General features: G+C 50.9%; 1 protein-coding gene across 1 annotated transcript in view; it reads right to left on the bottom strand.

Annotated features, from left to right (window-relative positions):
- LOC144934252 (uncharacterized) overlaps window positions 1-18,102 on the bottom strand; it is a 277,017-nt gene extending 258,915 nt beyond the window's left edge. Inside the window, exon 1 of the mRNA XM_078859921.1 lies at window positions 17,768-18,102. Coding sequence (XP_078716047.1) covers window positions 17,768-17,812 — 45 coding nt within the window. The 5' untranslated portion in view covers window positions 17,813-18,102. The remainder of the gene's footprint in view (window positions 1-17,767) is intronic.
- Window positions 18,103-26,352: the final 8,250 nt, after the last annotated feature.

Genomic DNA, 26,352 nt, shown 5'->3' with positions numbered 1-26,352 from the left:
CTTCACGTCCGCACAGAGGTCGGACCGCTCCATGCTTAAGGCTGCGCTGGGTCTCATGGCCAAGGTCTACGGACCTCCCTCGGCGTGTCGCCATCACTTTTACGCCCGGCGGAAGGCGGACACGGAGACCGCGCTCGCCTACTGCACGGCGTTTTTGGCTCTCGCCGACGCCGCGTTCCCTCGTATGGACGAGGAGGGCCAGGACGCGATGGTCTTGGAGCAACTGCTCAAGTTGGCGCAGGACCTGGGGGCCCCCATCAACACGGCCGACGAGGTCGATATTTCTTCTTTGCGGGTCGCAACAAGTATACAGGCGCACGAGGTCCTCCAGCGTAAACAGGGGGTCGTCTGCAATGCTGCCGTGGCCTCAGCTCCGGGCCCGGTGGTCACCGAGCCCCAAGTCGTCAGCCCACGAGAGGAGGCGTTCACCGCGGGACGACCGGGGGACTGGAGGTCGGGGGGTCGTTCGCCTCTGCGATCGGCCCGCAAGCTGGAGCAACCGAGATCTCCGACGACCCTCATCACGTGTTACAACTGCGGCCTCCGGGGCCACGTGGCGTCCGGTTGCCGCGCTCCACGTCAGCGCGCCATGGGACCTCGGCTGGACGACGACCAAGGCCCCAAGTCATCCCTACTAACCCCGGCAAGTCGCGGCGCTTCACATGCTCGGCCTACATGCACGACACACATGGGCCGTCGCGTTGCGGCGGAGGAGAGCCGGTTAGGGATCAGGGATTCGGTTCGGCGAGGGGGGTTCGTGCGGGACCGAGGGGACATTAAATGGTCGGAGTTGGGGCACAGGATAGTGGCTGCGTCGGCGGGATCATCGGTCGTTACGGGTTTCATTGACGGGGTCGAGGTCAGGGTGTTAGTGGACACGGGGGCGTCGGCGACTATTATATCGGACCTCATTTACAACATTCTCCCCGTCCAATGTCGACCTCTGCTCCTGGTGGACGTGCCATTTAATGCGGCTAATGGGGGCTCGTTGGGCATTGTCGGTCAGATTAGGGCGTCCATTTGCATTGGAGATATCAAATTGTCGGGACACGTTTTCGTTTCATCTTCCTTGGCGGTTCCTTGTCTGTTGGGCACAGATTTGTTGGCTAAAATGCCCATTAAAATTCTCATCGATCAGCGTTGCATTGAACTACCATCGGGTCGCCGTATTTCATTTTTGACGAACCCTACCGAAATTCGGACGGCGTGCGCTACGATACAAGCGCTGGCGACACAGACCGTGCACGTGCCCCCGGGTTCACAGATGTTAATTCCCCTCCGGTTGAGGAAACCATGGGTGGGGGAGACCTCGGAACAGAGCATGCTTTGGGGTCCTTCAAATAGGGCTGTCGGAGGTCTCGATTTGTCGGTGGCTCACACTTTGGTTCGGGCTGACAAGGACCCGTTCGTGATGGTTTTAAACGCTGGGTCGCGGCCGGCCGTTATTCAGCAGGGCACTGTGCTAGCTCACGCGGCACGGGTCCCTGCGGAAGAGCGGCTGGTTGCGCATGTTGATCCAAGCCCGACGCAGAACAATCCAGTGAGGGAGGACCTTGAATGGGTCGATTCGCTGTGCGCGGACTCGAACGATTTGTCAACGGTACAGTTGGGTGCGCTGCGTGCGTTGCTGATAGAATTTTCTGATGTGTTCAGTAAGCATAAATATGACATTGGGTGCACGGACCTGTTGCGCCACCATATTGAAACAGGCGATGCGGCACCGGTCAGGCGAAATCCCTTCCGGCTGAGTCCTGCTGAGAAGGAACACGTTTAGTCGGCCGTCAACGATATGCTGGCGGCCGACATTATTTCGCCTTCTTCCAGTCCTTGGGGAGCACCTATTGTGCTGGTTAAAAATCAAGACGGGTCCTTGCGATTTTGCGTAGATTTCCGTCGCCTGAATAAAATCTCCGTGGCTGACGCGTATCCGCTCCCCAGAATGGACGTGTCCCTCGATGCATTGTCTGGTGCGCGATATTTTTCTACTCTTGATTTATTATCGGGATTCTGGCAGCTGCCACTCGACGACGAGTCTAAACCTAAGACAGCATTTCGGACTCCAGGGGGCCTATTCCAGTTTAACCGGTTACCCATGGGACTTCACTCCGCTCCCGCGACGTTTCAGCGCCTTATGGAATTGGTTTTGTCGGGCTTGCAATGGGATACTTGCTTGATTTACCTTGACGATGTCATTGTTTTCAGTAAAACGTTTGAGGAACACCTCCAGCGATTGAGAGGGGTGTTCTTGCGAATGCGATCAGCTAAATTAAATTTTAAACCGGCCAAATGCCACCTTCTTCATAAGTCCGTGAGATACTTGGGCCACATTGTCGATTCTTCGGGGATCTCTACCGATCCCGCGAAGATGGACTGTGTCAGTTCATGGTCAACGCCCACGTCGGTTTTCGGACGTGCGCAGTTTCATCTGTTTTGCTTCTTACTACCGCCGATTCGTTGAGCATTTCGCCACCATTGCAAAACCCTTGCACGCTCTAACGGCAAAAGGAGTCAAGTTCCGATGGGGACCAGAGGAGGAGGCCGCGTTCTGCTCCCTCCGGGACGCCTTGGTGGGTGCCCCGCCCTTGCGTTATCCTGACTTTACAAGTCCCTTCTTGCTAGACACGGATGCTAGCAACACGGGCATTGAGGGGGTGCTCTCACAGGTCGTTGGGGGAGTCAAAAGGGTGGTCGCCTATGGTAGCAGGGTCTTGTCGCCGGCGGAGCAGCGCTACTGCGTCACCCGTCGCGAGTTGCTTGATATTGTTTTTTTTGTACAGCAATTTAGACCGTATCTCTATGGCCGTCACTTTACGGTCCGGACGGATCACGCGGCGCTTCAGTATTCATTGAGGGTCGCCCAACCCTCGGGCCAATTGTCACGGTGGTTGGAAGTCCTCCAGGACTATCAGTTCACGACCACATACCGTAAGGGGTTGCGCCACACTAACGCCGATGCCCTGTCGCGATTGTCGCCTTGTCACTAATGTGCGTGCTTAATGGGATCGGCGCGCTGTAAACCGCCAGCTGCGGAAAGTATGGGGGCGTTGGCTGCGACCGCGGATGCACCAATCGGGGATGTTCCCGCTACCCCTGAGGGAGAGGACTCGCTGCTCTCACTGTCGCTGATTGAGTGGGGCCGTCTCCAAATGGCTGACAGCTCCCTGCTAGCGTTGCGCCGCAGGGTGGGGGGTCCCGAGGAGGGCCGGGAGCGAACTGGCTCCTGGGTACTTAAGCAGGGCCTGTTAATGAGATGGGACAATTTGTCCCGGCGGCACGCACTCGTGGTGCCTTCCGCTGTGCGGGGGAAAGTTGTCCTGGCCGCACATGAACGCCTCTTGCATTTGGGAGTAAACAAAACGCTTGCTCTGCTTCAGCGTGACTATTATTGGCCGGGGATGGGGAGTGATGTGGTGAATATTCTAAAGGGGTGTGTTGATTGCGCCAGACGGAAACCGCCGCCCATGGCATCAAATCCACCGCTGCAATCTATTCAGGTCTCGCGCACTAACGAGCTCGTTGCGCTCGATATTTTGGGGCCTTTTCCAGTCACGCCTAGGGGTAATAAGTACCTGTTGGTTGGTGTCGAATACTTTACCCGGTGGCCTATGGCGTGGCCACTCGCCAACCAGTCGGCGGCGGCTGTGACGGACGCCTTTGTCCAGGGCTACGTCCTGGTCAAGGGGGCTCCCGAACGCTTGCTGACCGACCAAGGGAAACATTTTTCAAGTAAATTGCTGCAAGAGGTGTGCGACCTATTGGGTACTAAGAAGGTGCGTACCTCCCCGTACCACCCACAGACAGACGGGATGGTGGAGCGACTCCACAGGACTTTGACTTCTATGCTGTGCCAGCAGGTGTGTGAGGCACATGTTGATTGGGACCTGCAGGTCCCGGGGGTCCTCGCCGCGTATAGAATGGCCCCCCATGCAGCAACGGGATTTTCCCCATTCTATCTGATGTATGGTTGGGAAGCCGACCCGCCCATGGAAACGCAGCTGGGACTGTCCACACCACGAACAAATTCGAAATTGGCAGAACATATAAAATGTAACATTCATAAGCTGACCGAGGCACGGGAGGCCGCACGGCTTAATTCGCGGGCTCGCCAAATTGCCAACGAGCGGTTGCGTGCATGGAAGGTGTCCATGCACGACTGGAAACCAGGCGATAGGGCCTGGCTGCACTGCCCTCAGGCACCTTTGGCTACGTCGCCTAAATTGTTGAAGCCATGGCAGGGACCCGTGGAGGTCGTGCGGGTTGCACGCCCCCAGTGTGTTCAAATAAAATGGGGAAAGCACCGTTGGTACATCCACCCCTCCCGACTGAAACCGTTCTCGCCTCCATATGGCCTCCCTTTGTGTCGTGAGGGCCGAGCATGTGACGTGACCGACGACCCAAGGGGGGAAATGTCTCCGCCTGATCCTCACATGTCTCCGACTGATCCGCTCCCAGGTGTCTCGGAACTGACAGCTGCCGACCACCGGCGGCCGGATCCTCGTGGCGCGGCCGGTCCTTCCAGGCCCGATCCGCGCTGTCCATAGCTGCCGGAGCCACCGGACGGTCGTCAGCGTCCCGTCCCATACGATGGACCGGCCAGGCGGACTCGCGCTAAGTCGCGCTACTTTTCATGACCAACCGAATGAGGAGCCGATGCGGCTGGAGCGCCTCGTCACTGCGTTCCTCATCCGCTCGACCGCTCTATCACCCCGGTGGAGGAGCGAGCGGAGGGGGGAGAGATCAATAGTCACAGAGACACTGGACACGTTAATTTTCTGGGATTTGCTTTTAGTGTGTTGTTCGTCGGGCTGTACATAGCTTGTTGTCTAGGTGTTGTGGGTTGTTGTTGACTTTTATTGTGTTGGTTGTCGGTTTGTACATAGGTTGTTGTCGGGTGTTGTGTCGTTGTGTTGTTGTTGTTGCGTTACGGGGCACACTGGGGGGTGGGGTTTTTGTTGTGTTGACGTTGTGTTGTGTTGTTTAGCAGCCGGGCCGGCTGCGAGCTATGTGGGAGGGGGTGATGTAGTGGTGATACGCGCTGGGGTAGGGATCGTGTGCCAGCGCGTAGTGATTGGCTGTGTGTGTTGGTGACGCGCGCTGACGGTGAAGGATCAGGGGTCAGCGCGGGGTCGGGGGTTATGAGGCAGTGATTGGTTGGGTATCAGTGACGCGCGCTGACAGCGATGGGATCCTGGGGCAAGCGCGCGGGGATTGGTCAACTAAGGGGGATGCTCACGTCGAGGTCCGGATACGCTCCGTCTCCCGTGAGCGGGGGCTATATAAGGTGGTGCGCACAGGCGCACGGGGAGCGAGTGACCAGCGAAGACTGAAGACGGAGGAGGAAGAGATAGGGCCCTGCGGTACCTAGTCCCGCTGTCCTGTAGGGGCCGGGGCTCTGTGTGACCCAGAGGCGGAACCCTGGGACCCGGGGCCGAGCGTCCGTGAGAGGGCCGGCCCTTGGGACTCAGAGGTTGTGGCCCACGCCCAAGCTGGGGTGGGCCTGTAGGCTCCACGGACGTTACGGGGCGGAGTGCAGTGTGAGCATGCAGTGTGAGGCATAGTAACTACACGTGTCAAGTGCAGTGTGTGTAGTCAGAGGCATAGTAACTACACGTGTCAAGTGAAGTGTGTGTAGTCAGAGGAATAGTGACCACACGTGTCAAGTGAAGTGTGTGTAGTCAGAGGAATAGTGACCACACGTTGTATCGTGACAAGTCAAGGTTTAATAAAAAGTGTGCTACCCGTCAAGTGGTTTCCTGCCGTCATTCCAATACTTCAAAGGTAATGGCCACAAAAACCTCCGTGTAATATTTATTTATCTTTGAACTGTATACAATAACACCCGGCTGATGATCTAATTAGCATTATAGCGGTGGCTTCCTCACAGTAGGATGTGGAAATAGCTCATTAACTCTCTCTACACACCACACAATGTAAACAATAATCAGCTACTTGAACTCCAAACGGTCACTCTTCCTGCAAAGGCATAATCACGTTCTGTCACCTGGCTGATTATGTTCTGCACAATCACCTCCCAAACGTCGGCGCTTGTATCTGACAGAACCATTCGAGCACTGAAATCTGCCAAAAGAGGATTTCGGCTGTGATCGTCAGCAGCTTAACTCATCGGGGCCGTCATCATCATCTTCAGTGGAAATGTAAGCATATTCTTCTCATAGGGAACAAGAGACAAGGATATAGAGACAGGCAGAGAGATAAAGGGCGGTCTTTGACTTCGAAGGGGACAGCAAGCACTTTGATTGCAAACAGCAGCAGGAGAGAGAACATGGCTGACGATGATTATGATGATGATGACGAAGATCGCCTCCCAAACGTTTGCATGTGATTTCAGCGATGCGATGAGGCTGCGAGTGTGTTTAAAGCGAAACTGTGCAGGTGGATAATTATCGAGCACGATGGATACGTCCGGGCCCCTTGTGAACTTTTATGACATTTGAGAAACAAAAGCACTCATTTGTTGCCAAGGACAGAACGCAAAGGACATTATGCTGTGTGGCAACCGTCATCCTCCACGTGACAGCTTTTATTGCACTGGCTTGTAAAAACGAACAGCGACGCAAAAACGCGCCATTATGGAACACTGTCGCCAAGCACAGAAACACTCCGGTCTGGCTCTGTGTGTCCTGCTTTCAATTTGTCCGTGAAAATAAAGAAGCCCACGCAAGCTGGCGCACTAACGGCTCAACACAATTTACGTAAGAAGCCTGGGGCCATTCAATTGCCAGGCCAGTGGGCCATGGCTGGCAGCGGGCAACACCCACCTCAGAAAATCAGGAGATTATTGCATGATATATTTTGCTAAGGAAAGCCACGCTGAATCTAAATAATATTATGTTAAGGAGGGTTCTGCATTGCGATGTTTTGTCAACACAAATTCAACTTGTATGTCTTTAGCTTTGAGAGGAAACCAGAAAAATGCGGATAAAACCTACATGCAAGAACGAGTGGAGAAACATACAAACTACACACACAAAAACGTGCCTGGGTCAGGGATTTAACCCGGGTTCTTCTTTCTGGCTGTAAGGCACAAACCTTTGGCAGTGTGCCACCCTGCCGCCCAACACTGCACTGAAAAGCACGAGAGGGAGAACGTCGGGCACAACAACAGCGGCTGCCTTGTGCGTCTGGGTTCCCTCCAGCTGCATTTACCTCTGGCACCTGCGGGTCTGACTCAGAGAGTGCGTTACTCGAGTGCACGCCCTAGCGGTGAGTGTCACTGCTGGCTTCGTTTATCCACAGAGTTACGAAGGGGCGTCTTCTGTGAGACAGCACCTGGCCTCAGCAGTACCATCAATGTCAGCTTAAACCGCGGACCTTTTGATCACGAAATACAAAGAGGTAGCCACGGAATGTTTGAAGGCCCTTGCATCGTCAGTGAGAGCTCTTGCACTGATGAAATTGAGGGGCTTAGAAAGGATGCACAATTTTCGATTTAGTAAACCAGTATTATAATTTCTTCGACCTCGTTTACATTCGTTGTCTTAAATACATTTATACGGCGCCTTATCCAAGGCGCTTTGCACATAATTAACAATCGCACGTATGGATGTAATGGTGGAGATGAGGCGAATGAAATAGATGAGAGGAAGCAATGGGCAAATCTGTGATGTTAGAATTCGGTGAAAGTGTAATTGATGACAGTAAATCATGATGAATGGATTGAATGGGGAACGAGTGAAAGCCATACAATGAGAATATAAAGAGGGAAAAGTAACGGTGGCCGTTATGAGGCGGAGATTAAGGGGTCGTGGGATGAGCTCGGCGGAAATAAGTGAGTTTTGAGTGCGGAGTGGAAACTAGTGAGCAAAGGTGACTGCTTAATGTGGAGGAGAAGTTTGTTCCACTAATACAACGAGCGAAGGCGAGATTGAGCGCAAGGAGGAGGAACAGCGTGAAGGCACTTAGAAAGATACAAGCGTGGCATGATATAGTGGGACAAGTCCATGCAGGGATTTGTCGAGCAGGGTGATGATTGCAAACATCACAAGGAGGTGCCCAACAGTAATGTGTTGGGTATGTATGCTGTAATACTGGTAAGAACCTCTTGGTTACACCAGCCCACAGGGGATTATTGTGTCCGTCCGTCGTGCCTGGAGGGGCTGGGTGGGGAGGGAGGGGCAGGGTGAGAGGGTGGGGAGGGGCTGGGTGGGGAGGGTGGGGCTGGGTGGGGGGGGGCTGTGTGGGGAGGGTGGGGAGGGGCTGGGTGGGGAGGGTGGGGAGGGGCTGGTCACCCCGTGGTGCCCTTATGAAACTCAATGTTTAACCTACTCACGCCGGCTTGTGCCCGCCCTCACAGTCGGGCATATTTGCGGAATACACCACGCCGCCGTTGACCCTGGCCATTGACCGAGCAACCCAACGTTCCTACCAGCTCCCTCCGCAGGAATGTGTTCCAGCACCGTGGAGGCAAGTGAGGATTGGTGGATCAGGCGAGTGTGGGCGTCGGGGAGGTGCAAAACCCCTGGCTTGCCAGGAGAATACCGTGGAGGGAAAAATGCTAACTCCGTCTGTTCTGTCAGTATGGGATCAAGTGTCCCCCCTCCAACCCTGCGTGCGTGGGGTTTTCTCCGAGTGCTCCAGTTTCCTCCCACATGTGAACACTCATTCATTGGTCGAAAACGTTGTAATATATAGGAGGCTGCAGAGCTTGGGCAATTGATGGCACCAGGTCACCGCCTGGCTGCCTTCCATCTTGTCTCTGTTTCCTTGGACCTCTGAGTCTTTCTCTCTCTTTGAGAAGAGACTGGATACTGTGCGGCATGTTACCGGTTGAAATTGTTATATGTGGTACATTATGCGATAATGTAATGTCAAATGCCACGTAATCAATATAGCATCTGTTATTCAGAATAACTTTTATAGCAAAACAAAGCTAAAGTTCCCCTCGGATAGAGCGGCAATCAAAAGTCTGTGTGTGTTCAGATATTTGGACTTCGAAATATTACGTAATTGGCGGGATCTGAACCCTCAACTCTGGGTACGCAAAACTTCCATAACGCCATTTAACAAAATATCCGCTACAAAGGTGGCGAAAATCGCTTCGCTGCTAGTCACGCGCGGCTGTCCTTTGCGCGAAATGTCACGCGGGGAGAACGGGCCCGGCTTCACAGCGGCCAGGGTGGCGGCGCTGCTGCTGCGAGAGATAACAAGGAGCCTCTGTTGTGTGCGGCCGAACAGCTGCCCACGTTCGTCTTGCGCGTGGCAGCCGGGAAAGTTCATGGAGTGATCTTTGTGAAGCTATAAACTTTCCCAAAACCTTTGCGGTTGTCACCCCCCCCCCCCCGGCATCTTGATGCTCTCGAATCAAGTGAAGAATTTTACACGGATGTTTGCAAAGTTGTAAAATAAGTTCTGGATGAATCCTTCCCTGTTGGACGGTAGCTTGGATTGTTATGAGATCAGAGCAAATAAATGCAGGACACGTGATAGCAAGCCTCCGGTTAGTAGAATTAAGTTTCTAAGTCGTAAGGGTAGCTGCCAAGCCCTCTATTCTAATCAGGCTTACATTAGCCAAGGCCAAAGCATAAATCACATCCTCGGAGTCTCAACATCATGCGAGGAGTAAGTGATCGTAAATTTGCCCATACCGTGCATGTGTTGAGAGAAGCTGCAGGCTATATTTTTAGAGCTGCGCGAGACATTAACGCATAATTAAATTTGTGTGCTGCACAATCACAGACACGTGTAGCATATTACATGTTTAGGGCTTGGTATTGCACACCGGATTTGAACTTAAAATGACGCACGACCACATTCGACATTTGAGTTTGATGCAGAGCTCAATGAAACTTTACAACACTGCTCCAATCAGCCATAAATATACACTTACAGACAGGGACGTGCGGTCAGGGGAGGCAGGGGAAGCAGAGCCTCACCTGTCATACTCCAATGAAAATAGCTGTTACGAAAAAAAATATGAAGATTTTTCCATTCATCTGTGTTATAAATGTCATTTTTGAAAACATGTTTTAACCCTTTCATCTGGCAACAAAACTGACACCTTTTTCACAAGGAGTCATGTTTGCATTGACCACAATACCTGCAGTCGGAATGCAAACAAAAAACACAACTCTGATAATGTATGCACTGTCCTTGAAATGTATTGGTCCACACCCGAGACAGCTTTTCTTAGAGCCTAATCTCACATGGTGTTGGACCAGATGACGCCAAAAGGCGCACAACTCAAAGACAATGTACCATCAGAGTATGAGAGCTCGGTGTAAGCATTTACACCATTGGAACCTCATTTGCCAGTAGTAAAATATGATAATTGTTTTTTTACCCTTTTATCTGGCAACAGATTATCATATTTTGCTACTGGCAAATGAGGTTCCAATGGTGTAAATACCCCGAGCTCTCATACTTTGATTGTGCATTGTCTTTGAGTTGTGCGCCTTTTGGCGTCATCTGGTCCAACACCATGTGAGACTAGGCTCTAAGAAAAGCTGTCTCGGGCGTAGACCAATTAATTTCAAGGACAGTGCATACATTATCAGAGTTATGTTTTTGTTTGCATTCCGACTGCAGGTATTGTGGTCAATGCAAACATGACTCCTTGTAAAAAATGTGTCAGTTTTGTTGCCAGATAAAAGGGTAAAACAACTATTATCATATTTTGCTACTGGCCAATGAGGTTCCAATGGTGTAAATGCAATTTCTGTACAATTCCAATCATTTTTATAGTCAAAATCGCCAAATTTGCGGAGCTCTGCTGCAAATACAGGAAGAAACGAGAGGTGAGGCAGCGACGAGCTCAGCCTCCCCTCTGATTGCGCAACCCCTCAGTAACTGGATGGAGAGCGGGCAATAAGCACGTGCCTGTTACTATCTCAGTATGTCACCAATGTAATGTTTGTAGACCCCTTCATTTCATGTCCTCGCCTTCCATACTTAATGTAACTTATTTCACGTCTGTGTATAAAGATATTTAGGCTCGCTGGTCTCGTCATGAAACTGCAATGAAAAAGCACCAGGGGAGGCAGCTATCACATCTGCCTCACTGAGGGGGGCGTGTCTAACACGCCCCACTCAGTGAGGACACGCCCCCCTCAGTGAGGCCACGCCCCCTCGGTGTGTGAATCTGGCTCTGACACGAGCCAGTGCCTCCCCCAGCCATTGACCTCAAAGCACGTCACTGCTTACAGGGTATACTGTACATAGGTGCACAGGTGCACTTAAATAAACTGGTATATATGTGCTACAAACAATGCTCTTGTCAAGAATAATTCTCGTGACTTAGAAACACAAACATGATTTGAAATTCAATGAAGTACAATACTCTATCGTATTATACAACCCACACTGATCCGCGTGGTGAGGTATTGACGATTTCGGCGTAGGGAGGTCATCATCCATCAGTGGATTTCATTATTATGATTATTTCATGCAGCTTGTCCTATCTACTGCTGAAGTTTGAAGACCAAACTATGCCTCCAATGAGCACGGTTGGCTATGTATGGTGCGAAATAAATTCAACATATATCCAACCAAAACATTGAAGTCTAAAGGACATACGGTGGGAGACAGAGAACGAAGTTCTCCTTTAGAAGCATGACCTCACCACTTCCATGACGTGGACTTACTACCTCTACCCTCCATCCAGCAGTGCAATGACAAATGGCTCTAAATATATCATGGTAATTTCATGGTTTCAGACACAGCAAACTACTGCAGGCCTTGCACTACCGTGCAAGAACGTCACGGTTTACCAAATAAACATGATTCGATTCGAAAGTAAATCATTGCGTGGATAAAAAGAAGGGTACAGTATTGTCCTATGTGATGACTTCAAAGCTGATGACAGTACCGATCACCGAAAAGACATTTAATAATACCACAAATTGTCGTGGCTGTGATGGACATTTACATGTCAGGTATGTAAACTGCCGCAAAAACACTTCAATCACTCTGACCACCGCACCGCCACCACGGTGGGTTCATTGCTCACCCTAAAAAAGCGGTAATCCCTTTCATCCTGGAAAGGTCTGGTCATGCTGTGACGGTCCTCTAAGGATGTTTTGATGCCTCTTTTAAAAGGTGGTTCAATATCCCTTTGGCTACACTCTCGTGAGAGTGAACTCGTTGCTGTGCAGTGAGGGTACCTGGGCATCTGGGAATCATGCACACAGCCCAGGGCGAACTCCAATTGCCTTCCAGTAATGTATGTATTATGTATGTTGAACTTCTTTCGCACCGTGCATAGCCAATTGTGCTCATCGGAGATGTGGGGGAAGAACAATAAACTAAACACAAAAAGCAGTTCTAATGAAATTAGTTTTTTATCTAGATTTAAAAGTCCACTGCTCCAGTGGCTTCCAAATCTCGGAATGAAGAGCGTTCCAGATGGCCACAGAAACCCATTCTTGAACAGTAGTGCAAGGCTAGCAGGACCTATTTTACCTCCCAATATTCCAAAATAATAGATTCGTGTGCTTTATTAATATCTAGTCTCATGCGATGTGACCTGGTGTGGAATATGACACGACTCTCAAACCTGTCGTAACGTTCCATCAAAGACCAAAGGCTTGCCGTAAAAATGGGACATTTTATTGGCAGTCGTAACTTGCGCTGCAAATATACTTAGATCGCACTTTGGGACATAATGCCGCCCGGCCACGCTTTTGTATGAATATAGAAATTGCACAAACTACCTGGATGGAATTACTGTAACCTGAACGGCATGTGCATCCAACACCAGATCACATTTCAGTGAGGAATTTAATTAGCCGTGACCATACCACTTTTGCAAAGTAAACATTTTAGCACGGTCATACATCTATATTCTAACGATATTCCTGCAACTGTCGAGTCATGCAACATTGGTTGGTAATTCTGTCTTCCGACGTCTTCATTCGTGTACGTGATAAGTTGCAAATCACTCACCGATATCGACGAAAAATTGTGGTTATTCTTCTTAGATTTTGGTCAGCAAATACATTAACCACATTCATAATTATACTTTTTGGAACAAATTAAAGTCACAATTTGCTCACTGCCGTCCATAATTAATTGCATGATGCATCACGAATGCCGTGCAACAGCGCAGAGGACACTTAAAAATAAATTCTAAATAATTAATGTTTTTACTTGCGAGCGGTAGAACCGATAAATCTTCCAAAACATCGCGGAAACGTGCTAATTAGATCTAAGGTCAAGTATTGTGAACCCACATGCAACGAGACGGCTCCCAAGTCATTTGTGATATGCTATAACACGGCTGTGAGACTCGTTATAAATGGCGACTATTTCACCCACCATTGACGCGAAAGCTGCAGACTTAATTGGTTACCCATCTGCCGGTGGGGTGGAATATCAACAAGCAGGGCTGTGTAGGCACTGCACTATTACAGCTTCCACCCGCCGAGAAGTGAACGCACTGAAACCCGTTGACAGTGCACATAAACGATACCAGATTACCTGGGGCTTGGGATCAGTTGGCTGCTCAGAGACCAAGGTAGCGGCAAGTGGTCAGACAGTAAACAAGCGGTCTGCGGAACGTTTAACATTTGGTGGGGGTGCACGCAGTGTCGAGTATCCGTCTCATCTCCCGGTCCAGTGAGGAGTGACCGTGACCCCTGGGACACTGCCAAGGGTCAAAGCGTTTCAGGACAACATGGATATCGCTGTAACACGTGCACATTATTCAGCACCATTGCGGAGAATGCAAGTAACAGAATAAGTAGGCAGACAATATGCCTCCCTCTCGTAATAAAATAACCAAAAATCTGTGCTTTTGCACATCCAATCAGTCACTGTCTGCATTGGAGAGGTGTTTGAAATGATCTGCTCTTTCTTGACAAACAGGGCCCAAATAGATTTGCCATTCCATGCTGGGAGAAGCGCGATTGGCCGTATCTCAAAAGTGAGTTAGATTAACTCTTCAATCCTATACGTGGATGTTCCGCTTACTCAATGCTGCTGCTCAATTTTACATGAGTGATTTATTAAAGTCCCAGTTAATAATCCCAGCTACAGTATGACGGAGAGAAGTGTTGCATCTAGCTCTTGATTCCAATGCATGTTTAAAGCATAACTCTCCATGTGTTTATTGCATTGATTGATAAGGCGTCATTCCAATTGTTGGATGTGTGTAAAGCACTACAAAACTGTTAATTATTACATTATATGACACAATTAATTAACCAGCTGCCTGCCAGTGGTTAAAAACGCAATTTCAACCACTATAAATAGCACATTGTTAATTAAAGACTTACATTCTACTGTTCTATCAATTCAACCAATTTCCTTGTATGTTTCACTACTGATTCCAACTTCAAGTACGCTTACTGATCTCATAAAAGATGCATGAATGGGAAAAAAGAAAACCGAAGCGGCGCCCAATTAAACCTAAAAAATGTACGGAGCGCAATAACGCCGCGCGCCTATGACATTGACGTCCTGCAATCATGAAAGTTTCCACTGGTCAGTGGTAAAATGTGGAATGGACCGCCAACCCGCTGACCCCGACTGCGCTAATAGGTGACCGATTACCGCCCGCCAGTTGCGGCAGCCTCGTCGGCGTCAAGGTCAACGCGGCGAGGTGCAGCGGCAAGCAGCAGCCGGAGCGACGCTCCTTCCCTGGCTCCCTGGATTCCGGCTGACGAGCGGGAGCCGCAGCAGACGCGAGGGGCTACGACGATGACGCTGCCTCGCGCTCCAACTCGTCGTGGCGCTCTCCCCACCTTCCGTAGCTTTGAATAACCCCCCCCCCGTAAGTGTTAAGATGTCCAAACACCAAATTGACACACCTATTATCACAATGCATCACGTGTGCATTAACCACACATGCTTGCGGTAAAAACAATGCAAACAAACGCATGTATTTTTACTGGAAAGGGTAAAGCCTATACAATGTTTTCATCATCTTATTACTGGAGAAATGGTCCAATAGATTAAACACATTATGCTGTGGTGCCACGAGGTGTTCTCAACACGAGCCGCTCTGTTCAGCTATCAAATTGTCCCACAATGCAGACGATCATTCACCTAACCATTTAACAGGCAGGATAAATCGACACGACAGAAGTGGGTAGAATTTGGGTTGATAAAAATAAACCTTGAAGGAAAGATCACAGTGGAAACCTTGAAACAGTTTTCTATTAATCCGAAATATTCAGATGAGCAAGAGGGAACAGTAAGTGAAAGCGAGCGTGACAATGTGGGCAAAAATCTGTAATTGCCAGCACAAAAAAACACGTTTTCCTACCAAGGCACATTTAATGAGATTCGAATTTATTATGTCCGCTGATTTAAATACTATCATGAACGTACAGACCTTTGCCAACCACTGCCGGATAACGATCTCGCACACGCCACGCCAGTCATGCGGGGGTTGTCCGACCATACTTCCCCATACTGGCTGGTGAAGTGAGAGGCATGCGAAGGAATATCGGGCCGCCGGGCTATTGGCGCCGTGCGGTAACTTCTGTGGGATCCCTCTCACGCTGACTGCACAGAGCAGATTCCACGGCGGCACTGTTTCATGGGTTGGGTGCGCAATGTCACCAAGCCGTTCGCCCAACTCATTACATGAGACAAAAGCGGCGGCAGTGAGTGTGGGGGGACATTGGACTGTGGCAAGCCTCGAGAATGTAATAAGACCGCAATAAAACATTATGGAGGCCTAAACAATGCGTTCACGCGCTTGCACCCCAGACGAGTTGGTTGGTTTACATGGCATTGTTAAGAGTACATCGTGCAACCACGTGCGCAGCACCCACCTGTGCGTGTCCCTTCATTTATCGCCCAGCTCTTATTAGGCCTTTCACCTTGTAAACAGCTCCCTACCGTGACACCGCCTCATACATATTCATGAATGGCCAGACGGTTAAGAATAGTTTTTTCACTTTAACACTTTACAATTCCAGACCACAAATGACTCTTTTAGTTTTTACATTGCAGAATGTTTTAGCTTCCAGGTTAAGCAAACCGATATAAAATGTGCGACTTGCAGGTGGACTAGTAAGACGACCCGTTTGCTAGAAGGGGGGAAGCGGGAGGCGCAGTGGTTGGCGCACGGCCAACATCAGTGGCGACTGATGTCAGAGCTGGGACTGTGCGACTCTCCTCTACACCAAGCCGACAATGACCTAAACGCTGACCAGCGTGGTGAAGTATGGCCAAAAGAAGAACCCTCACGACAGACAGAGCGTGGGGAGAAGACCCCCTCATCCAGTAGCGGATTGGCAAATTGGTTGCACATTGCAATTTCTGCGTATTTGAAGAAGTCTTAACGTGGCTTGGCTTGACAATGCTGCTGGGCTCGCGTTACAAGTTCAAGCGCCACGTGACTGTGCAAGTTGACATAACGCAGCGGCTGTGTGGAACCCGTTCACAGGAAATGCCAGAGGCTTAAAGGGCCGCGTTGTTCCAGGCGTGGTTGCTGCTTCGTTATCTCAGTCGCACGATCCAGCGTCGCGCTCGCCCGACAGGACCACGGGGACACGGACGGACAACGCCTCGCTGTCACGGTCATTCACCACCACGTCTCCCTCCTTCACCTTTAGCCGGGTGGCGGCTGCGGTGGCGGCGGCGATGATGATGAATTACATAAAGCACCTTTGCAAAAGGCAGTCTGAGGGGCACGTCAGAGTAAATAATAAAATAAACGTATTAAGCCAAGGGAATTAAATAATGGCCGAGTGTGTCAGCTGATTTGGGGAACAAAAAGCGAGAGGGCGTAAATGCATCTCGATGCGGGGTTCAAAACCACCCCAACCCCCACACGTGAACAATGGGCAAGGCTACCGTGTAAATAGTTGCGCAACCGGCACACCATATCCAGTATACCCGCCGCTATGTCCGTGGCTACTAAGTCACGTGCCACTTTACTTCGGCGGGGAAATGTACGATGGGGAATGAGGCCGCGAGCCTGACATTGGCACAAACGCCAATTAAAACACACGTGTCTATCCATCCATACGGCGAAGTCACTCGAGTTAACGAGTGTGGAAGGCATTGGGATGACGATACTCAACAGGGAAATTGATTTAGCTCAGCGGTGACGGCGCAGTAAGATGTGTAAATTACACGCGTGCTCACTGCTTGGAATTGACACTGTGGAAAACATGGTTTTGCACGCCGCAACAGCCAGGCCGAGTGATGGACAGCCCATTGCTCCAGCCAAACATAGACAAAGATCCCCCGTTTAGCCTTAACAGACTGTTGGGGCAAGTGCTGTTAGCGAGCACCTGCGAAGGCCGTGACGGTCCACGAGGGGTGGGTGGACAGCACCACGCCCGACCGCCTTTGTCTGTCCTGTGGCGATGTTTACACACCGCACCAGGTACTCATTTGAGATTAAGTCGACCTAGGGGAGGCCCACGACAGGTTCAAATCACCGTCACCGGTCTTCGCCGTGAGCGGGAATCCAACTCGGGGAGCCGGGTTCGCAGTGCAGCGCGCTAACCACTACACTACCGCTCCCCCCACACACACAGGCTCCACTTTATAACTTGATTCTCCTGCCAGCGAGACCCCTGCACACACCTTAGATATTGTTGCATTCTCATCGCCGTGTTGGGTAAAATCAGAAATCGCGCGACAGTCTGCGGAGGGAAATCGACACTCACGCGTCTCAACGGCTACCGTCTGTCAAACCATAATAGCAAAGTTGAATTTGACCATCAGAGAACCAACAGCCGGTTTGTTGCTGGGTGCGCGTCCGTGAACGCTGCTGTTGTGCAAAATAGAATAAAATAAAGGGTCAAAGTCGTAAAGAGTTATGTGCGCGACAGGCTTAGAGACTCACCGTCTCGCTTGACGTGGTGGACTCGCTGCGTGATAAGGTCAACATGTTCCCTTGAGAAGACACCTCGGAGCTGTGGACGTCAGCGCTCACGGACAACACCACCACCACACCACCAGCTTCCCTCCTCGACGCAGGTCCAGCACAGTGCGGGTACAAGCGGGAAGCCGCGCACCTCAGAACGTCTCGGTTCGGATCCCGAAGCGGGTCCCACCCGAAACACTGCGCGGGCTCTGCTGTGCGTCACTCGCAGCGTGGGCGTGTGTGTGTTTGGATATGCGTAGGGCGTGTGTGTGTGCGCGGGGTACGTGTGAGTGTGTGTGCTGGCCACCGACCGCGGCACACACGCACGCCCATAACCCACCCGGCCACTCCCTTAGCCGTGGCGCGCAGCAGGTGCGCGCGCGCGCCACACCTGCGTCCGTGCGCGCGCGCCCCACCTGCGTGCGCGCGCGTGCGTGAGCATGGAGTTCTCTATTCACACACGCGCACACGTGAGCTTGCCTACTCTTTCTTTACGTCGTCCATTAACCAAGCCCATTGGCTCTCCAGACCAATATTATCAAGCGGAAAGCAACCTCTGCACGGGTTTAACTTGACCTTCGGGTTGCATCAGAGTGTTTTATTGTTTGTTTAATTAGCCTGCCTCTTTCTGAAGAGATTTAGAAGGCGGAATTCGGCCCAGAGATGTTTCGCGTTAACACAAATACTGCTTGATAATATTGGTGTGGGAATGCCCCCCCAGCTTGAGGGGCCATAACAATAATACAACATGCTGTGTTTAAATGTGGGAGACATAGCTGAATTATGCTTACACTGTATGTGCGCCTACCCATAAAGTGCCGCTACAATGCGTACTGCAATGAGTTTGCTTGAAAGTGAGTTGCAAGGTTGGACGGTCGCAGGATACAATTGCCTGGCTATTGTCCCAGTTGCTGATGAACGGTGTTTGCGAATAAAATAATAAATAGAACACGGTGTTCCACGCGATGTGTCACACCTTTCACGCAATCCGGGTTCTACTATTGTGGTTATTAGCTCGGACTCCGTGTCAGTTTACTCTGGGAGGTTATGACTATACGCGAAGCTCCCCGTGGGAAAAAATAAACACGCTGTATATGACCATTTGCATATGCTCTGTATATTATTATCCGTGTGTTCAGTTTATCCGGAACATCCACCAATTGCCCCGGATAAAATCGAGTTCACTGGCAAAGTTGAAAAACGCGTATGGCTTGCACAAGCCAGTCAACGGGAACGCCGAGATCTTTCTTGATTCTCAGCGATTAAAAACACGTGTATTTTTGTTCACTGTTATTGTATGGGTTGCAACACGCCAATCCATGGCGTGACGGAATTCGATGTTGTGCAGCAGCAAGACGGTATCCACTAGAGGGAGCTCTAGATATAGCCTCTAGAGTCGAGAGCAGTCTGTTCTTACTGCAGCCTGCACAGGGGGTGCGTGCACCCCAGGATAAGAACCACTGCTCTAGAGTTTGGATACACAATTCTTGAGAATCTACACTCTCCAGAGCAGTGGTTCTCAACATGTGTCGGCTTCTGTAACCCCCTTGTTGTATTGTGTTTTAACCGATTACCCCCCTTGCCCGACCCAACGTGCTTCTGAGAAATCTATATATATAAAATCGCAAATCTGTCTGTCTGTCTGTGTGTGTGTCTGTGTGTCGCCGGACCATACGCAGTTTCATTGGACGGCGGTTGCCCCTGGCAACGGGTAGCGACGCATTCGCTGCGGGGTGGACGCCATTTTTTATTCCCGTTAAAAATATGCGCACGCATTAACACGCGACTCTGAGGAAAATTCATCAAAGTTTCACGTTCTCTTCACTCCCCTCCCACCCCAATGTGTGCAATTACTATTATAGGGTCGGTAGATAATAAAATTATAGCGATTACACAGTATTATTGTAGCGCGGGGGGGGGGGGGGGAACGGCACCCGTACCCAGCCTCAGCCGGATGGGCTATTTAGGCGAGGCCGGAGGCTCTGCACGGTACTAGGCCTCGACACCCCACCCGTGTCAAGAGACGACTTTGTGGTATAAACTCGATATACCCAGCGTTGCCCGGGGGTAAAATACATTTAAAATCTTATGAAAACTTTCAAACATTACATACCTATGAAAAAACAACTGTGTAATTACTTTTAAACCCGACGCGCCAAGAATCGATTCTCTGAATCGCGCAAAGGAATCGAAGGTTGTAGATTCCTTTAGATTCGGACGATTCCCGTTTACTATAAGTTGGTTAAAGTCGATATAAACTGCTACGAACGGGAAATATCCGGCGTTGACCGGGGCAAAAATGTAATTAAAAACTCCTGAAAAAATAAAAAAATAAAATAACAATGAAAATGAAACTCTATCATTCAAAATGTAAACCCCCAACATGCCAGGAATCGATTCTTTGAATCGCACAAAGGACTAATCGAAGGTTGTAAATTACTTTAGGATCGCGCTTCCTGTTTAATATAAGTTGGTTATAGAGTTGATATAAACTGCTACGAATGGGAAATATCCGGCGTTGACTGGGGCAAAAATATAATGGTGAGGGCGGTTGTGAGTGGCGATTGTGAGTGGTGATTAGTGAGTGGTGAGGGGAGGTTGAGTGGTGAGGGTGAGTGGTGAGGGTGAGTGGTGAGGGTGAGTGGTGAGGGTGAGTGTTGAGGGTGAGTGGTGAGTGCTGATTGGTGAGGGTGTGATTGGTGAGGATGAGTGGTGAGGGAGAGCGGTGAGGGAGAGTGGTGAGGGTGAATGGTGAGGGTGAGTGGTGAGTGGTGAGAGTGAGTGGTGAGGGTGAGTGGTGAGGGTGAGTGTTGAGGGTGAGTGGTGAGTGCTGATTGGTGAGGGTGTGATTGGTGAGGATGAGTGGTGAGGGAGAGTGGTGAGGGAGAGTGGTGAGGGTGAATGGTGAGGGTGAGTGGTGAGTGGTGAGGGTGAATGTTGAGGGTGAGTGGTGATTGGTGAGGGTGTGATTGGTGAGGATGAGTGGTGAGGGAGAGTGGTGAGGGAGAGTGGTGAGGGTGAATGGTGAGGGTGAGTGGTGAGGGTGTGTATATATGTAAGGTAATTAAGAAATATATTTTTCACCCGGGCAACGCCGGGTACTACTGCTAGTCTATATATATAAAATCGCAAATCTGTCTGTCTGTCTGTGTGTGTGTCTGTGTGTCGCCGGACCATACGCAGTTTCATTGGACGGCGGTTGCCCCTGGCAACGGGTAGCGACGCATTCGCTGACGGGTGGACGCCATTTTTAATTCCCGTTAAAAATATGCGCACGCATTTGTGGTATAAACTCGATATACCCAGCGTTGCCCGGGGGGAAAATACATTTAAAATTTTATGAAAACTTTCAAACATTACATACCAATGAAAAAACAACTGTGTAATTACTTTTAAATCCGACATGCCAAGAATCGATTCTCTGAATCGCGCAAAGGAATCGAAGGTTGTAGATTCATTTAGATTCGGACGATTCCCGTTTACTATAAGTTGGTTAAATTCGATATAAACTGCTACGAACGGGAAATATCCGGCGTTGACCGGGGCAAAAATGTAATTAAAAACTCCTGAAAAAATAAAAAAATAAAATAACAATGAAAATGAAACTCTATCATTCAAAATGTAAACCCCCAACATGCCAGGAATCGATTCTTTGAATCGCACAAAGGACTAATCGAAGGTTGTAAATTACTTTAGGATCGCGCTTCCTGTTTAATATAAGTTGCTTATAGAGTTGACTAGCAGTAGTACCCGGCGTTGCCCGGGTGAAAAGTATATTTCTTAATAACCTTACATATATACACACCCTCACCACTCACCACTCACCCTCACCATTCACCCTCACCACTCTCCCTCACCACTCTCCCTCACCACTCATCCTCACCAATCACACCCTCACCAATCACCACTCACCCTCAACACTCACCCTCACCACTCACCACTCACCCTCACCATTCACCCTCACCACTCTCCCTCACCACTCTCCCTCACCACTCATCCTCACCAATCACACCCTCACCAATCAGCACTCACCACTCACCCTCAACACTCACTCTCACCACTCACCCTCACCACTCACCCTCACCACTCACCACTCACCCTCACCATTCACCCTCACCACTCTCCCTCACCACTCTCCCTCACCACTCATCCTCACCAATCACACCCTCACCAATCAGCACTCACCACTCACCCTCAACACTCACCCTCACCACTCACCCTCACCACTCACCCTCACCACTCAACCTCCCCTCACCACTCACTAATCACCACTCACAATCGCCACTCACAACCGCCCTCACCATTATATTTTTGCCCCAGTCAACGCCGGATATTTCCCATTCGTAGCAGTTTATATCAACTCTATAACCAACTTATATTTAACAGGAAGCGCGATCCTAAAGTAATTTACAACCTTCGATTAGTCCTTTGTGCGATTCAAAGAATCGATTCCTGGCATGTTGGGGGTTTACATTTTGAATGATAGAGTTTCATTTTCATTGTTATTTTATTTTTTTATTTTTCCAGGAGTTTTTTATTACATTTTTGCCCCGGTCAACGCCGGATATTTCCCGTTCGTAGCAGTTTATATCGACTTTAACCAACTTATAGTAAACGGGAATCGTGCGAATCTAAAGGAATCTACAACCTTCGATTCCTTTGCGCGATTCAGAGAATAGATTCTTGGCGCGTCGGGTTTAAAAGTAATTACACGGTTGTTTTTTCATAGGTATGTAATGTTTGAAAGTTTTCATAAGATTTTAAATGTATTTTCCCCCCGGGCAACGCTGGGTATATCGAGTTTATACCACAAAGTCGTCGCTTGACACGGGTGGGGTGTCGAGGCCTAGTACCGTGCAGAGCCTCCGGCCTCGCCTAAACAGCCCACCCGGCTGAGGCTGGGTACGGGTGCCGTTCCCCCCCCCCCCGCGCTACAATAATACTGTGTAATCGCTATATTTTTATTATCTACCGACCCTATAATAGTAATTGCACACATTGGGGTGGGAGGGGAGTGAAGAGGACGTGAAACTTTGATGAATTTACCTCAGAGTCGCGTGTTAATGCATGCGCATATTTTTAACGGGAATTAAAAATGGCGTCCACCCCGCAGCGAATGCGTCGCTACCCGTTGCCAGGGGCAACCGCCGTCCAATGAAACTGCGTATGGTCCGGCGACACACAGACACACACACAGACAGACAGACAGATTTGCGATTTTATATATATATAGATGAAGTATCGGAAATGACGGCAGGAAACTCCTTGACGGTTAACACACTTTTTATTAAATCTTGACTTGTCACAATACAACGTGTGGTCGCTATTCTTCCGATGGCACACTTTACTTAACTCGTGTAGACTCTCTGCCTCTGGCTACACTCTTTACTTAGCTCGTGTAGACTCTCTGCCTCTGGCTACACTCTTCACTTAGCTCGTGTAGACTCTCTGCCTCTGGCTACACTCTTCACTTATCTCGTGTAGACTCTAGGCCTCTGGCTACACACATCACTCGTCTCGTGTAGACCCTATGCCTCTGGCTACACACTCCACTCGTCTCGTGTAGACTCTAGCTCTCTGGCTACACACTCCGCATGCTGACACTGCATGCTCACCCTACACTCCGCCTCTGGGTTACACAGAGTCCGGGTCTTCACTCCGCCTCTGGGTTACACAGAGTCCGGGTCCTCACAGGACAGCGGGACTGGGTACCGCAGGGCCCTATCTCTTCCTCTCCGTCTTCAGTCTTCGCTGGTTACACTCTCCCCGTGCGCCTGTGCGCATCACCTTATATAGTCCCTCCTCCCGGGAGACGGAGCGGATGCGGACCTCGATGTGAGCATCGCTCCTTAGTGAACCAATCACAACGCGCTATCTCTACGATCCGCTTTCCCCCAGCGCGTGTTTCCACTCATCACCCAATCACGCCGCGCTGCCACCCGATCACTCCCACACCAGCGCGTCACCGGCACCCAGCCAATCAGCACCACACAACCCACGATCCCGCGCTGACCCCTGATCCCTCACCGTCAGCGCGCGTCACCACACACACATCCAATCCCGACGCGCTGGCACCTGATCGCTACCCCAGCGCGTATCACCACTACATCACCCCCCCCCACATAGCTCGCAGCCGTCCCGGCTGCTAACCAACAACCTCACACGACGTTAACACAACAAAACCCCCACCCCCCCAGTGTGCCCCGTAACACAACAACAACACAACAGCAACCTATGTACAATTTGACAATTAACACAAGAAAAGTCAACAATAACACACAACACCTTATAAAAAAGCTATATACAGCCCGACGAACAACATAATAAAAGCGATTTCCAGAAAATGAACGCGCCCGGCGTCCCCGTGACTACCGCAGCGACGAGGCGCTCCAACTTCCTCGACTCCTCACATGGTAGGTCATGAAAAGTAGCGCGACTTGGCGCGAGTCCGTCTGGCCGGTCCGTCATATGGGACGGGACGCTGACGACCGTCCGGTGGTTCCAGTTGCTCTAGACGGCGCGGGTCGGGCCTGAAAGGACCGGCCCCGCCGCGAAGATCCGGCCGCCGGTGGTCGGCAGCTGTCAGTTCCGAGAGACCTGGGAGGAGATCAGGCGGAAGCATGTGAGGATCAGGCAAGGACATTTTCCCCTTTGGGTCGTCGGTCACGTTACATGCTCGGCCCTCACGACACAAGGGGAGGCCATATGGAGGCGAGAACGGTTTCAGTCGGGAGGGGTGGACGTACCACCGTCGCTTTCCCCATTTTATCTGAACGCACTGGGGGCGTGCAACACGCACGACCTCCACGGGTCCCCGCCATGGCTTCAACAATTTAGGCGACGTAGCCAAAGGCGCCTGAGGGCAATGCAGCCAGGCCCTGTCACCCGGTCTCCAGTCGTGCACGGACACCTTCCGTGCACGCAACCGCTCGTTAGCAATTTGGCGAGCCCGCGAATTAAGCCGTGCGGCCTCCCTTGCCTCTGTCAGCTTATGAATATTAAATTTAATATGTTCTGCCAATTTAGAATTAGTTCGTGGTGCGGACAGGCCAAGCTGCGTTTCCATTGGCGGGTCGGCTTCCCGACCGTACATCAGATAGAATGGGGAAAACCCCGTGGCTGCATGGGGGGCCATTCTATACGCGGCGAGGACCCCCGGGACCTGCAGGTCCCAATCAACATGTGCCTCACACACCCGCTGGCACAGCATAGAAGTCAAGGTCTTGTGGAGTCTCTCCACCATCCCGTCCGTCTGCGGGTGGTACGGGGAAGTACGCACCTTCTTAGTGCTCAACAGATCGCACACCTCTTGCAGCAATTTACTTGAAAAAATTTTCCCTTGGTCGGTCAGCAGGCGTTCGGGAGCCCCCTTGTCCAGGACGTAGCCCTGGACAAAGGCGTCCGTCACAGCCGCCGCCGACTGGTTGGCGAGTGGCCACGCCATAGGCCACCGGGTAAAATATTCGACCCCCACCAACAGGTACTTATTACCCCTAGGCGTGACTGGAAAGGGCCCCAGAATATCGAGCGCAACAAGCTCGTTAGTGCGCGAGACTTGAATGGATTGCAGCGGTGGATTAGCTGCCACGGGCGGTGGTTTCCGCCTGGCGCACTCAACGCATCCCTTCAGAATATTTACCACGTCGCCCCCCATTCCCGGCCAATAATAATCACGCTGAAGCAGGGCAAGCGTTTTGTTTACTCCCAAATGCAAGAGGCGTTCGTGTGCGGCCAAAACAACTTTCCCCCTTACAGCAGAAGGCACCACCAGTGCATGCCGCCGGGACAAACTGCCCCATCTCATCAACATGCCCTGTTTAAGTACATAGGAGCCAGTTCGCTCCTGGTCCTCCTTAGGACCTCCCACCCTGCGGCGCAATGCTAGCAGGGAGCTGTCCACCATTTGGAGGCGGCCCCACTCACTCAGCGACAGTGAGAGCAGCGAGTCCCGATCCTGAGAGGTAGCGGGAACATCCCCGATCGGTGCGCCCGCGGTCGCAGCCAATGCCCCCCTATCTTCTCCAACCGGCGGTTTACAGCGCGCCGATCCCGATAGACACGCACATTTCTGACAAGGCAACAATCGCGACAGGGCATCGGCATTTGTGTGTCGCAACTCCTTACGGTATGTGGTCGTGAACTGATAGTCTTGGAGGACTTCCAACCACCGTGACAATTGGCCCGAGGGCTGGGCGACCCTCAATGAATACTGTAGCGCCGCGTGGTCCGTCCGGACCGTAAAGTGACGACCATAGAGATACGGTCTGAACTGTTGTACGAAAAAAACAATGGCGAGCAGTTCACGACGGGTGACGCAGTAGCGCTGCTCCGCCGGAGACAACACCCTGCTACCATAAGCGACCACCCTTTCGACTCCCCCAACGACCTGGGACAGTACCCCCCCAATGCCCGTGTTGCTAGCATCCGTATCTAGCAAGAAGGGACTCGCAAAATCCGGATAACGCAAGGGTGGGGCACCCACCAAGGCGTCCCGGAGGGAGCAGAACGCGGCCTCCTCCTCCGGTCCCCATCGGAACTTCACACCTTTCGCCGTTAGAGCGTGC

Source organism: Lampetra fluviatilis, chromosome 9, assembly GCF_964198595.1.
Source record: "Lampetra fluviatilis chromosome 9, kcLamFluv1.1, whole genome shotgun sequence".
NCBI lineage: Eukaryota > Metazoa > Chordata > Hyperoartia > Petromyzontiformes > Petromyzontidae > Lampetra > Lampetra fluviatilis.
Note: the sequence above shows the minus strand (reverse complement) of the source record. Positions and strands in the feature narration are given on the sequence as shown.